At 51.1% G+C, this 14,508-nt stretch overlaps 1 protein-coding gene across 1 annotated transcript in view; it reads left to right on the forward strand.

The window, feature by feature from the left end:
• Positions 1–14,508, forward strand: part of MEI1 (meiotic double-stranded break formation protein 1) — a 55,127-nt gene that overhangs the window by 22,191 nt on the left and 18,428 nt on the right. The window contains 7 exon segments of the mRNA XM_056137477.1: positions 1,728–1,842; positions 2,617–2,708; positions 3,716–3,857; positions 7,470–7,581; positions 9,151–9,211; positions 10,581–10,678; positions 10,860–11,010. Coding sequence (XP_055993452.1) covers positions 1,728–1,842; positions 2,617–2,708; positions 3,716–3,857; positions 7,470–7,581; positions 9,151–9,211; positions 10,581–10,678; positions 10,860–11,010 — 771 coding nt within the window.

Here is a 14,508-nt window from a genome sequence, read left to right on the forward strand (position 1 = left end):
GGTGTCCATGAGAAGACAGGCAGACACTGGAATAACGCCTCTAGAGCCAAGCCATGACAAGGGTTGACAGCAGACAATGGGAGCGAAGAACTCAAAGCTGACTTCTTCCCTGCAGCCTTTCGAGGGGATCGGTGCTTTTACACATCCAGCCATCCGATCTGTGAGAGACTTTTCTGTCAAGTGAAGTCACCCAGCTAGCAGTGGTTTACTGCAGATCCCCGTGAAGCCAGTCAGACCAATTCACACCTCATCCAGGGCTCCTTCAGTCGCTTAACTCCTGCGTGTGGTGCTAGGGTAGACTCCAGGGCCTCATCGTGCAGGACATGTTCTCTGCGGCTGAGCCACAACCCTGACCCCAACGTCATCTTAATCTAGTTTCAGTTCACCACACAGCTAGCTCTGTTAGGTAAAGGGGAAAGTTGGAACTGGTTCCTGGCTTGTCGGAGGTGCTAATTAGACTAGTCAGTGAATGAAATTTTAGAATATTTGTGTATAAATAGACCCCAGGTGATATTTGTTTGCATTTATCCTGAGTTTATAATGATTGAGTTTTCCTTCTGCTTACAATCTCTAAGAAAGAGGCGCTCGCTTCTTCCGTAACCTCTGGAGCTTTTCCCTGCTCTGAACGTGCGTGTTCGTACTCAGTAGGACTTGGCAGTGCACTTGGGGGGGTTTGCAAGAACTGTTACCTTTAATTACATAGAATAATCTATGGATGTTTCTAGTTCCAGTCTGCCAAATCATACCCATTAGGAAAGATCTACTTTTGCATAATGAAGGAAACCAACATATAGATTTGAGTCTAAGAAATTATTTCTCACAAGAGGTTGGAGTCATGATACACCTGGGTTGGGTCCCCAGCATCTCTTATGGTCCCCACGCACCACCAGCTGTGATCTCTGAGCGCAGAAAGAACCAGGACGAAGCCCCAGACATTGCCAGGTGTGACCCCCTCACCCCCCATTCCTCATAGTGAGATAAAACTTGGATCTTGACAGCATTTGCCTGTTGATCCGTGTTTCCTGAACAGCAATTCTGTTATCTCTTCTCCAAGAGAACTTGTAACTTACTTCAAAACTAGTGGCTTGCTGTACTTGAGCTTTTTTTTTTTTTTTTTGCTTTTGGGATCACACACAGAGATGCGCAGGGGTTACTCCTGGCAGTGCTCGAGGGCCCATATGGGAGGCGAGGATAGAGCCCAGGTTGGCCGCGTGCAAGGCGAACCGCCCTCCCCGCTGTTCTGTTGCTGTGGCCCTTTGAGCTCTTGATAATGCTCGTCCTTTAAAAATCAGGAGGCCCTTGTCAGAAAACCCTCTGTACCCGAGTAACAGTAGTGAGAGTTGTTAACAATAATGGCTCTTAATAAACCTTGTTTAATAGATTAATAAATCGAGGATTAGAGAGGTAAGTAATGTGCACAGGTCATGCAGCGAGCTAAGTGTTGAAGCAAGGATTTGTTTTATTTTGGGCTCACACCCAGCAATGCTTACTCCTGACTCTGTGCTCAGGGACCACTTCTGATGAGCTTGGGGGGCCACATGGGGTACCTGGAATCGAACCCGGGTAGGCCTTGTGCAAGGCACCCTACCGGCTGTACTGTCATGCCAGCCCTGCAAGGATTTTTTAAAAAATCACATTACGTCCCAACTCATGCTGTGAGGCACCCCACTCCGCTGCATGGTGGCATTCCCTTCCCCGTCTAGGTCGGCTGTTCTCTCTCTACACAGGAAGGACCATCAGGGTACTCCACCCGTGCAGTACCGGGAGCTGCAGGCCTTGCTGGAGGCCATGCTGAGCCGGTGTGCAGAGTTTTCCCAGACCCTGCTGAACAGGAAGCCTCTGGTCAGTGCCCCGCTGCCCTTATCTTCTGGGCCTCACACGGAAAAGTGTTTTTAGAAGCTAGTGCATTGCCTTACCTTTATAGACCACTTGAAAACTTTTCTCATGCGTGCATACCTACAGTGAGATGATAATATTTCTAAATGCAGACCTGTGAAGCGGAAGAGCAACTGTCCTCATTCTTACCATCAAGGAAACTGAAGTCATTTCCTAAGGTCCCAAACTAGCATGTGTCTCAGCCTGGAGAGTAAATCCCAGAATGTCTATACCCAAGCCCACCACACTTCATCCCTGATGTCATTCAGGCAGGTTTGGTAAATATGCACGCAAAATTATTTAAGGTGGCTGCATTCACTCAAATCTCAGAATCTGACCAGTGAGCAGTATGATGTCGTTGTTGACTTTCAGTAGTTTGTGGACATACAATAGCAGAAAAGGGTACTACTCGTGTGAAGTGCTGATTGTGTTCACGATTAAATTCCGAAACATTTTTAGCTGATGAGGTAGGGGGTTGTGCTTCAAGGTCATCTCCACGGGCATTACAGCCAGTCAGGCTGTCGGCAGCCCATGGCAGCTGTGCGTGTGCTAGCCCAAGAGCCAGTCCTGTGCTTCGGAGAGAAGATGGCTCCGCTCTCCTGACCAGCACGCTCTAACCCAGCTCTCCCTGGAGGGCTCAGCTGCGTGCCAGACTCCAGTGTGAGAGGAAGCGTGTGGTCCTCCGAGCCCAGTCGGGGCCAGGAAGCTCCTGACCGGTCAGTCCCTCTGTCCTCTCCTCAGAACCGTGCCTCCAGCAGAGATTCTGAGAAGGCCCTGCTCCGAAGGGGAGAGTTCCTGCTGAGCACTCTGGAGGGATTCAGAAATGCCTGCAGGTGAGGGGCCCTGTTGTCCGCGGGAGGCGGGATGGGGGTCCCCAGACAGCAGGAGTTCCAGAAGAGCACGTGACTCCTGATGCTTTGCTGCACTGTGAGAGGCCTTGGGCTGGGACAGGGTGTGAGGAGGCTTGAGGACAGGCAGCTTGAGGTTCGTGATCCTGTGCAGTGAGCTGGTGTCTCCCTAGCTTTGCTCTTCCTCCCAGATCGTCTCGCACACAGGTGTTCAAAGAATGTGTCTCCAGTGACCTCAGGTCATGTCAGAAATTATCTGTTGTACCTACAGAGTGCCAGGCCCAGTGCTGGACAGCGGAGTAGGAAGGTCACTCAGAAAGGCCATCTTCCTGCAGGAAGCCCTGCCTCTTGCAAAGGCAGGGGACAGTTCTGTGTATGGACGTGGGCGTCACTGGGTCGTCCCGAGCTGAGGACTGTGTTCCCGGGTGGGCGGGCAGTGGTGGGAACGGAGAGAGATGCACAGGAGTCGGCAGGGCAGTGTGGTCCATGGGGTCGGGCAGAAGAGTCCCACAGTGTGGGAGAGGAGCTGAGGACCCAAGTGGAGAGGTGCCGGGGACAGCTTATCTCCTCATTGGGGCCCTTCCAAAGAAGCTCTAGGGGCCGGAGCAATAGTACCGCAGGGAGGACATTTGCTTTGCGCACAGCCGACCCGGGGTTCAATCTCTGGCATCCCATATGGTCTCCCAAGCACTGCCAGGAGTAATTCGTGAGTGCAGAGCCAGGAGTAACCCCTGAGCATTGCCGGGTGCGACCCAAAAAGCCAAAAAATAAATAAAATTTCTTTAAAAAAAAGTTTTAATTCTCTTTTATTGGTGCCAGGACTCTGATACTGTTAATAGCAGTGTTTCCATGCTCTTTGACGTCCTGGAGATTCTCCAGTCCTGCTTCTGGGCCTGCTTTCCTAAGATCTGAAACTCAGGCGTCCTCCGAGGGGCCCGCAGGTGACATTTATATAGTATAAGTGATGGCTATCCTCACACTCTCATTTCCAGGTTGGCTGTGGAGTTCCAGAGCGAACCTTCTGCCCAGGAGAATCCATTCACTGCACCCAGTGCCGAGAAGGAAGACACCCTAGACGCCTTCTCCGAGTTTCTTCTGAGTGCCTGTGACTCCCTGTGTATCCCCATGGTGTTGGTGGGTTTGCCGAGCTGTGAACAGCGCTGAGTTTGGGGTGGGGTGGGGGGGGAGAAAGATGGGAGCCAGGCTGAGAGATGCAAGGCAGAGGAGACTCTTAGCTGGACGGCGGGGGATGGGGGTTTTGTTTTGGAGCATACCCAGAGGTGCTCAGGGCCTGCTCTGGCTCATTGCTTAGGGGATGGAGGATTGTGCCGTGCCCGGCCGTGCGCAGCCCTGTACTCAGCCTCCGAGCTGTCTCCTGGCCCTCAGCTGGACTTCTGAAGGGCCCTACAGTGCTCAGGCACCCACTTTTCCTGTGTTTTTAAGCACAGTGTAGCAGCCAGAGATGGCTCAAGAGGCTTGGAGCACACGCTCTGCATGCAGGAAGCCTGGGTTCAATCCCTAGCACCAATATGGTCCCCTCAGCATTGCCACGTGTGACCCAGAAACCAAAACAAAAGGTGAAAACAGAAGGTAGCATTCCATTGGACAGGCTCTCCCTGTCTTTAGGAAAGAGGAAAGCAGGGCTGGGGGGATAGCTCAACAGGCTAGAGCACCGCATGGCCCCTTGAGCCAGGAGTGGTCCCGAGTACTACTAAGTGTGGACCCCACATCAAAATAATAAGCTGTAATATCGATAGATAATGTGAGTGGCAAGTATTCATCATCTAATGAACATCTAATTCTCCCATGACTCAAAAATGTTTTGATAGCCACCCTCCAACTTAATGTTGTCTCAGTGTTGGAAGATATTTCAGAGACCTGGAGTGCATGCTTGGTGAACGGGAACACCAGCTTCCATCCTGACACCCCAGGAGCGACTCCCTAGTACCGAAGTATGGGGTGGAGGGGGTTGGGAGGGAGGGAGAGAGAGAGGGAGAGAGAGAGAGAATGCTCAAGGGTTACTCCTGGCTCTACGCTCAGGAGCCCGTATGGGGTGCCAGGACGGAACCTGGGTTGGCTGCGTGCAAGGCAGGTGCTTTACCTGATGTGCTGTGGCTTTGGCTCCCAGGAAGTGCACATCGGGCCTGCGATTGAGATTGGAACCCGTGTGTCCTGCCTAATGAAAGGGATAAATGTCTGCCTTCCGAGCTGCGCTAGGGAGCATGGTGCGTTTTCAGCCCAGTGAGGCGGCCACTCTGCGGAGAGCAGATGGGGTGCGGCACCCTCTTCAACTCTCTGGAGACGGAGATGGTCGCAGGAGCAGGCAACGCAGACCCCGCTGTGCTGGGCTCCCTCCAACTAGCCATTCTATTAAGTCTCTTACTTGGGGTGACGCTCGAAAACACCCTCTCACCAGTAGGGGGCAGCAGGGGCACCCTCTGGTCTTTGTGAACCTCTGCCTTCCGGCTTCTCAAAAGTGCCATTGCTTTGGGTGCAGCACTGACCCATAGGCAGGTAACAGTGGTTCCCTCAGCTGTCCTGCCTTCCCCTTAGATTTATAATGCAGTCGAGCTAAATACAGGATTATTTATGGGCTGGAGCGACAGCACAGGGGTAGGGCGTTTGCCTTGCGCGCAGCCGGCCCGGCCGAGCCCGGTTCGATTCCTCCAGTTCTTTCGCCCCTCTCAGAGAGCCCGGCAAACTACCGAGAGTATCTCGCCCGCATGGCAGAGCCTGGCAAGCTACCCGTGACGTATTCAGTTTGCCAAACACAGTAACAACAAGTCTCACGATAGAGACGTTACTGGGCCCGCTCGAGCAAATCGATGAACAACGGGAGGACCACCATTATATTTAAAATGTAATTTATGTATTATGAGGGCTGGAGCGATAGCACAGCGGTAGGACGTTTGCCTTGTGCGCAGCCAGCCTGGCCGAGCCGGGTTTAATTCCTCCTCCCCTCTCGGAGAGCCCAGCAAGCTACCAAGAGTATCTCGCCTGCACAGCAGAGCCTGGCAAGCTCCCCGTGATGTATTTGATATGCCAAACACAGTAACAACAAGTCTCAAAATGGAGATGTTACTGGGCCCGCTCGAGCAGATCGATGAACAACGGGAGGACTATGTATTATGAAACCAAATCTAGGACCGTTGTATTACTGCTTTTTAAAAATGCTTAGGATTAAGTTTCTGTTATTTACAGTATTGTTAACTATGGTTTCTCCTGCACATAATTCCAAAACCATCCCCTTACCAGTTTTTTTTTTAACTGAAGTAAAAGAGTTTCAGTCAGAGAGGACGAAGGCACTAATTTTAAGGAGAAAATGGGATGACAGAGGGATGTTGGGCAGGGAGAGAGGGAAGGAAGGAGGGAGACAGAGAGGCGAGCACTGTGCTTTCTGGAATTTTGTATCTTGCACATTTTCTTTAATGATAATATTTACATTTTCAAATTTAGAGACAAAAGAGCCTAGGCCACAAATGCTTACTGGCAGAGAATGGAGATGCTGAGGGAGAGGAACTGGCCCGCCAGCACATGACTCTGGGCAGAGCTTGAACTAAAACCCCAGTTTCTTTGCTCTCAGCCCAGACCTCTGCCTGCTCCTTCAGGCTTCCTTAAAGCCGAAAGGTCACACGATAAATATGACAGGGTGAGAAACGTGAAAGCAGCTCGAGAGCTATATTATTTATTAATGCTGTGACCATAGAGACAGGAGCATGGATGCTAGTTATTATCATTGTGGGCCGCAGGGGGTGCCAAGGTTCAAATCCAGCATCTTAGAATGCAAGTCAGGAGCTTTACACTCAGCTACAACCCTGATCCTAGTTTTCATTATTATTATTTTAAAAAAAATTATTTGCTCGATTTGCTCGAGCGGGCCCAATAACGTCTCCATTGGAGACTTTGTTGTTACTGTGTCTGGCATATCGAATACGTCACGGGGAGCTTGCCAGGCTCTGCCGTGCGGGCGAGATCCTCTCGGTAGCTTGCCGGGCTCTCCGAGAGGGGCGGAGGAATCGAACTCGGGTCGGCCATGTTGGCCGTGTGCAAGGCAAACGCCCTACCCAAAAAAAATTATTGGGGCTGGAGCGATAACACAGTGGGTAGGGCGTTTGCCTTGCACGCAGTCAACATGGCCGACCCAGGTTCGATTCCCAGCATCCCATATGGTCCCCCGAGCACCGCCAAGAGTAATTCCTGAGTGCATGAGCCAGGAGTAACCCCTGAGCACCGCCGGGTGTGACCCAAAAAGCAAAAAAAAAAATTATTGACACTGTAGTTTACAGTTATTCATAATCATTGGGTGTGTGTGTATGTATATCCCCGGCATCCCATATGGTCTCTTTGAGTCCACCAGGAGTGATTCCTGAGCACCGAGCCAGGAGACAGCCCTGAGCACCACTGGGTGTGACCCAAATAAAAAAGAAAAATCAAATCATGAGCATCTCCGAAGGGGAAAAACTGGGGCTCGTTCCTCATAAAGCAGGAAAGGAATTTCAGGCTGTTCTTTACTTGTTACAGATGGGGCTGGATTGCCGAGATAGCTCCAAGGGATGCACGGGGTCCAGGTTCTATGTGGCCCTCCAAGTGCCACCAAGGTTGTGACATAGTGCGGGGTCCCCAGGATCAGACCTCGGCTGCCCCAGGAAGGTCTGTCCTGCAGCCTGTTCGCTCCTCTCAGGTCTGCCGTTCCGGTTTGGCTGGTGCCTTTTCTTTTTCAGTTCTGGTGTGTTGGATTCTTTGCAGAGATACTCGGAGAAGATGACCCACCCAGGCGTGATGGAAGTTTTCCTGTCGGTTCTACACAGCCTCTTTATCATCGTTCCTCACATGAAGGAGAAGTTCTCCAAAAAGCTCGGTAGGCAGCGTGCAGACGTCGAGTCAGGAGGGAGGCGGGCGTCTCTGACAGCTGTTCCGAGTGTTTACTGAGTGCATAGCCATGTATGGGAAGTTCCCCAGTTTGTTCAGAATCAGCAGCCGTGCTCGACCCAGGGCTCAGTGCAAAGAAAAAACATCAGCCAGCAATCCAAAGTCCGGAGAGGCACTTCTCAGAATTCCTGCTGCTTCTCTGAATCCATCCAGTTCGGATGCATAGTACACCTGTCTCTATTGTTCCCATAATCTCTGTCCCCCCCCCCCCCCGCCCCCCAGCATGGCAGAGCCTCTCATGTGCTAGGCACGTGCTCTTCAGCCATATCTCTGGCCCAGAGAAGAGATTTGGATGCTTTACATGTATGAAGTCATTGAGGCCTTGGCAAACCCTTGGGGGGGGGGGGCGCGGGCGGTGCTGTGAAGCGTTTGTTCCCATTCTGCTGATGGAAACGGGAGACACTGAATCCCTCCCCACAGTCATCACCAACGTCACCAACGTCCTATGCTAAGGATCCGGCTCAGGGAAATTGCATCATAGGTCACGGTCCTCCCATTGTTCATCGATTTGCTCGAACGGGCCCAGTAACGTCTCCATTGGAGACTTTGTTGTTACTGTGTCTGGCATATAGAATACGTCACGGGTGGCTTGCCAGGCTCTGCCGTGTGGGCGAGATACTCTCGGTAGCTTGCCGGGCTCTCCGAGAGGGGCGGAGGAATCGAACTCGGGTCAGCCATGTTGGCTGCTTATAAGGCAAACGCCCTACAGCTGTGCTATCGCTCCAGCCCATAGGATTGCTTCTTAATCTCTTTGCTCTGCTCACCGTTGTTGTCCAGTACTGTCTTAGATTCCTGTCACATCTATTCCTGGAGAGACACCAGGGCTCAGTCATGCAGAGCCTTGCTGCCAGGTGAAGAATGTGGGCTTTGTCGTGCCTTAAAGAAGGGGCAGGATATGCTCAGATTCTGAGACAGATCCTGCTTGGATTAGTATGGACCAGGAATCAGATGTGGCCACGTCTCGTGATGCTCAGGGTCTGTTCCCCGCTCAGGGGCTTCTAACAGGCAAGCTGAAGGCATGTCATGGGTTAAAGCTACAGTCCCAGAAAGTGGCCCTGAAACTCAGAAATTCTTTCCTTGCTGAATATGTGCTTTAGCCCCAGGAATGAGTCTAAAACTGGCTCGTTTCCTACCAGACTGGGAGAAGGGCTAGAATGAGCAGATGTGTCTTTCCCAGGTGGTTGCCAGTTGCACCAGATTGTAGTGGAGGGTAACTCAGGGAGGAATGGGATGAACAGTTCCTCAGCATCTCCTCTGGGCCCAGCATTTGCTAGATGTTCTGTTTACATTGATCTCAATTACACAACGAACGACCTGTGAGGTGTAGAGATCCAAAGTGAGTCTCAAGGATGGTAAAAGAAAGTTTCCCATCTCCCTGCTACAGGCATGGGGCAAAACTTGAACCTTGGTCTGTCATATTTTTGGTACCACTCAGCTTGGGGAGCTTGGTAACATGTCCAGTTGAAACCACTCTGGTTTTCTTCCCACTTCTCCCAAGCCGCCTCGTCCTTCATCCGACTGACCCTGGAGCTGAAGGCCAGGTTCTGCAGTGACCAGAGGTATGCTCCCAAGAAAAAAGGCCAGGGTTCGGCTTCCCCTGGAAATTTTTGGATGAGCGGAACTGACGGACTGGTGTATTTTAGTCCTGGGACCCTGGAGACACATGTCAGATCGCTCAGCAACTGGTGGCCTGCATCAGCCACATTTCTGTGGGTTATATTTGATGTGGTGCTGGCACAGCGTCATTCCTGTGAGGCTTGGAAGGACACCTGTCGCCTCAAAAATGTCATGGTGCTTGGAGATCGTTTTCCCCCCTCACCCCATTTACAGATGGGGGTTGGCAAAGGCCCTCAGAGCCCTCAGAGGCTAGGAGCTGCAGTCTCCGTCAAGAGGCCATGCTCTGACGCAGCCGGCCAGCTGGGCAATCCTAGGGGGGTTTATGCAGAGATGCAGAGTAGAGATTGCTACGTCAGGGCAGAGACATATTGCAAGCGTTGACTCACATTGTTGACGCTGTTCAGTTCCCATTACTGTTTCTGGCCCCTTGAGCACTGTCAGGCGTGACCTCTGAGCATGGAGCCAGGAGTATACCCCTGGGTACCACAGGTGTGTCCCATCCTGCCACCCCACCCCAAGAGCAAAAGAACTTGCTATCCTAGTCTCCATCTAGGTTTGTAGGCCAATGTCTGTGCCTTCCCATGTATTTCTACCTCCTCTGCGTTTCTGAGCCAGAGGCCCCCTACCCCCACCCCACCCCCTCATCCCCTGTTACCCCGCAGCTGAGGGGGAGGGCAGTGTGGTGCCTGGCTCTCCTTCAGGCCCTCCGGCCTGCTGGGGCACCCAGAGTTCAGGAGCCAATGGAGGGTCGTCAGGATTCTGGGTGTTTGTGGGACACCTTGGCGCTGGCTGGGGCAGTAGCTTCCTCTGTTTCTAGAACTCTCGCCCTTTCCTAAGGCAGGAGCACTTTTTATGTTTTGTTAAATTGATTAATTTTTGTCTGTAAAATTTTTTAGCAAATTCCTTTATGGCCACAGCTCCAGGCAGCAGATCCCACACTGACTCCACGGTCAGCTCTGGACCTCCTCTGCTGATACCAGAATTAGAATTTCATTGCACTCAGGCACAAGACAGTGGGGCTGGCTTGTCCTGGGCATCAGCGTCTGCTTGCTCCTTTTTTTGTTGTTGCAATGACCAGGAATCACACACTTGGTTTTGGTGCTGGCACACTTTCGGTAGTGTCGGCACATGCCCGGGTCACACCTTTGGTTGTGGTGCCCAGGAGACCACACACTTTGGTGGCGTCACTGGAGCGCACTTGATCAGTGGGATGGTACCACCTCATCCCTGCAAGGTGGATGCTGCCGCTGAGCTCTTCCTGGGGGGCCCCCCAGTGTCCTGTCTTGTGTTCTCTCTGCTTCTCCCTTGAAGTCACTCAGCCCTCAGCCAGGCGTGTTGCAAGTTCCTGTACTGCATGTGCCTCAACCTGCTGTCGGCCCCCGAGCAGACTGGGCCTTCTTCCCCAGAAGGTGAGGCGGGCGCCTCCCCGAGCTGCTGCCGCTGCCGAGGTGGCCTGTGCTCTGGCGGAGGCGGGCAGTGAGTCGGGGTTGGGTCCTGGGAGGGGATGCTCCCTTCCCTTCGCCCTGCAGGTCCCTTCCGTCCCACTCGCTGGGTCTGCGGTTCTCTCTGCGCCTTCTGCTGTCCCTCCAGAACTCTCTGCGGTTGCGGAGCTCCTGCAGCACGGGCTGCCACAGCTGAGAAGCAGGGCTCCCGAGATCCTGGCCCACCTGCCAGACGACCGCCACCACAGCCAGTACTGCCTCCTGCTGCTCTTCTACCTGGCCTTCCTCCACAAGGACAGGTCAGTGCTCAAGGCAGGGGCCGCTGGTCTGGTTCCAGTCGGTAGTCACAGGCATCCTCCCCACCTCTGGTGCTGGACACTGGGGACACAGGGGCCCTGGGGACTGACTTCTATTCCTGAGAGATATCCAGGCTCACATCTGGAGTGTGGGCTGCCGTCCAGACAAAGGATGAGACTGAGGCCTACACTGCTGAGAAGAATCTCTTGGCATCCTTGAGGGTGTTGCCTGTATTCATAAAAAAAAAAAAAAAAATGCGAACAGTTTCCGCTGTTCTAAGAATCACCTCTCATGGGCTGGCGAGATGTACAGGGGTTAAGGTGCTTGCCTTGCATGCGGCCGCCTCTCATCCAGTCCCCAGCACTGCAGATGGTCCCACTGCCGAGCCCTGCCAGGAGCGAGCCCTGAGCACCCAAGTATGGCCCCAAACCTCAAAATAATAGACTTGCCTTTCAGTGTATTAAAAACTTGATTTCAATGGAATGTTCTTTCTTAAGCTTTGAACTTTTATATTAAGGTAAAAATTCACATTAGATACAATTAACCATTTAAACTTTTTAAATTTTTTTTTAAACTTTTTAAATTTTAAATTGAATTTCCTTAGTCTTCTTACACACCCCCCCCCGCCGCGTCCCTTCCTTGTTGCACCCCTCTGTGGTACCCGCTGGGCAGGGGTGCCCACCAGGTCTCGCATCCTGGGCAGCAGCGCCCACTGTGGCTGTGGGCCTTACACTCGTGCCTGCTGTAGCTTGCGCTCACAGTTGGGGCAAACAGCCTCCGGGTATCCAGGGGTTGGCAGATGCTCACGTGTGCTTCCAGCTGTGGCAAATCTTTAGTTCTGGTACTCACGACCCCTGCTGATTCCACCCATCCGCTGTGGTGCAGCTGGAAATCACTTACACCACCAGGGGTCCCAGAGGGCAGAGCTGCCAGGCTCACACGCAGAGCTCTGGGGCCAGAACCATCGGACAGCCTTGCATGTGACAGATCCAGGTTCGAACCCCGGCACCCCACGTAGCCCCCCAAGCCTTACCAGGAATGATCCCTGAGTTAGGAGCCAGGAGGAAGTGTGACCCAAAGCAAACGAACAAAACTCAACAAACTATCAGAGCTCTTGGGATCGCGCTTGGTGCGGGGACACCGTGGAGATTTCCCCCCGGAGATACACATCCACTGAGCTGCGCCCCTGGTTCAAATGACCATCTTACAGGCAGGACTTAACTGCTATCCACGGTGTTATACAATCCCCACCTCTAGGCCACAGGCTTCGGAAACATTCACCGCGTTCCCGAGTCAGCCCTTTGCCCGTTAGGCTGCGCTGCCTTGCTCCTGCCATTGCTCTCTGGGGAGCGGCAGCCACTTCTGTCTCTGGACGGAGCTACGCCAAACAGTTCCTGTGCGTGGAATCGCAGTATGTTACCTTCTGTGTCTGGTTTCACTTCAGATGTTTTTGAAGTTCATCCAGTTAGTATTGTACTGATGGGATGTATCCTTTTTTAAAAAAAGCAGTTCCAGGAATCGAACCCAGAAAACACATGCAAGGCAGCTGCTCTGCCCCTGAGCTGCACTGCCACATTCCGGATTTTCTGTGCATGGGGAGTTGGACTATACCCGGCAGCACTCGGGGGCTATTCCTGACTGCCCAAGCTGTGGGCAGTCAAGTGAGGAACCGAACCAGGGTCAGCCACATGCAAGACAAGCACCTTCTCTCCTTTATTACCTCTCTGGTCCCCCGTTCATTACTCTTATGCCTGGATAGTATATCATTACATGTATATGCCGTAATTTGTTCAACCATTTGTGAACATCTGGGCTATTTTCACCTTAATGGCGATGCTGTGTACTTGTATTTATTTGAGGTTTTGTTTTCTGTTCTTTTCTGGCATGTGCCAGAAATAGAATCAAAGACTCATATGGTAAGTCTGTTTTTAAAAGCTCTCTTTTCCTTATTATGTGTGTGTGCGCGTGTGTGGTTCTGGGGATCAAATCCAGGGGCTGACGCATGCAAAGCAAGTGTTTGACTGCTTTGTTCGAGCTGCATCCCTGGCCTGCTTTTGAACTTTTTGAGAAAATTCTAAACTGTTTTCCAAAACGACTGCACCATTTTATTATCACAGCAACATGGGAGGGTTGTGGTTTGCTTTCTTGCCAATACTTTTATCATCCCTATTTTGGTCTATATTTGGTGGGACTGGGTAGGGTGCAAAAGGGTAGGCTACTCCCACCTCAGTGCTCTGAGGTCATTCCTGTTAGTGGTTAGGGCCCAAGTACTGTCACTCCTCCCAGCTTCATTCTTTTGCATGTGCATACCCGATTTCTCAAATCATTTATTTAAAAGAATTTTTTTCCTAGTGAGTGGTCTTACACCTCTGTTGACAGTCATTTTACCATACATGGAAGGGTATGTTACTATTAACCAAACTTTGTTCAGATTTCTAATTTTTCCTATATTTCTCTTCTGTCTCTCTTCTATTTTGAGGTGTTGTTTATGATCTACAGTGCTTAGCATTACCCACGACGACCACGACCATCCTGTTGTTCGTCGATTGCCTCAAGCAGGCCCCAGTAACGTCTCCTTCCTAGCCCTGAGATTTTTAAAAAGTACCATATTCAAGGCTGTTTCAGGCTTAGGAGAATGAGACCCATCCTTGTTACTGATATTTGGCATATTGGGTACGCCACTGGGAGTTTGCCAGACTCTGCCATGTGGGCAGATTACATTCGGTAGCCTTCCGGTTTGTCCAAAAAATAATGAATACATTTAAAAAAAAGTGAGTTCATGTCAATAAGCAAGTCAGCAAAGCAAGCAAGCAAGCAAGCAAGCTGGCTAGCCAGCCAACAAGCAAGCAACAAACAAGCAAGCGAGCGACAGAGTCCACCCTGACCACCGAAGGAACAAAATAGAGAAGCAGGGCCTGGATAGGGGCGGTGGAGAATGAGACTCATTCTCCAGCATTACCCATTTTAATTTTATTTTAGTTAATTATTGCTGGGATTGAATCCCGGACCTCAACAAGAGCTCCTCTGCTAAGCTACATTCCTGCTCTATATGACCCTTTTTAATTATTTTTAAAATACTTGTTTTGTTATGTATTGTATTTTTAAAATACTTATTATATATTGTATTTTTTAAAAAATATTTTATTGAATCAGTGAGATAGACAGTTACAAGGTTGTTTATGATTGGGTTTTAGTTATATAATGTTCTAACACCTTTGTCAATTTCCACAATGAAATTGACCACATCATATTCAATGGATAGTTTTGCCTGACTGATGTTGCTGTAATCCCAAAATTCCAAATGGGATCAGACCACCGTCTCCGTCGTGCAAAATTCCACTTCACAGAGCGAGGAGAAAGGAATGCAAAGTTTAAGAAGAGAACTCCCAGAACAACCACCACCTGGGAGCTCTTTCGCTCTGTTGCGGCAACATGGGAAGATGCCGTCATTGGCAACATCGACAAGGAATACGATCGACTAGTTCAGCACCTCCATGATT

Source organism: Sorex fumeus, unplaced genomic scaffold (genome assembly GCF_029834395.1).
Source record: "Sorex fumeus unplaced genomic scaffold, SorFum_2.1 ptg000125l, whole genome shotgun sequence".
Lineage (NCBI taxonomy): Eukaryota > Metazoa > Chordata > Mammalia > Eulipotyphla > Soricidae > Sorex > Sorex fumeus.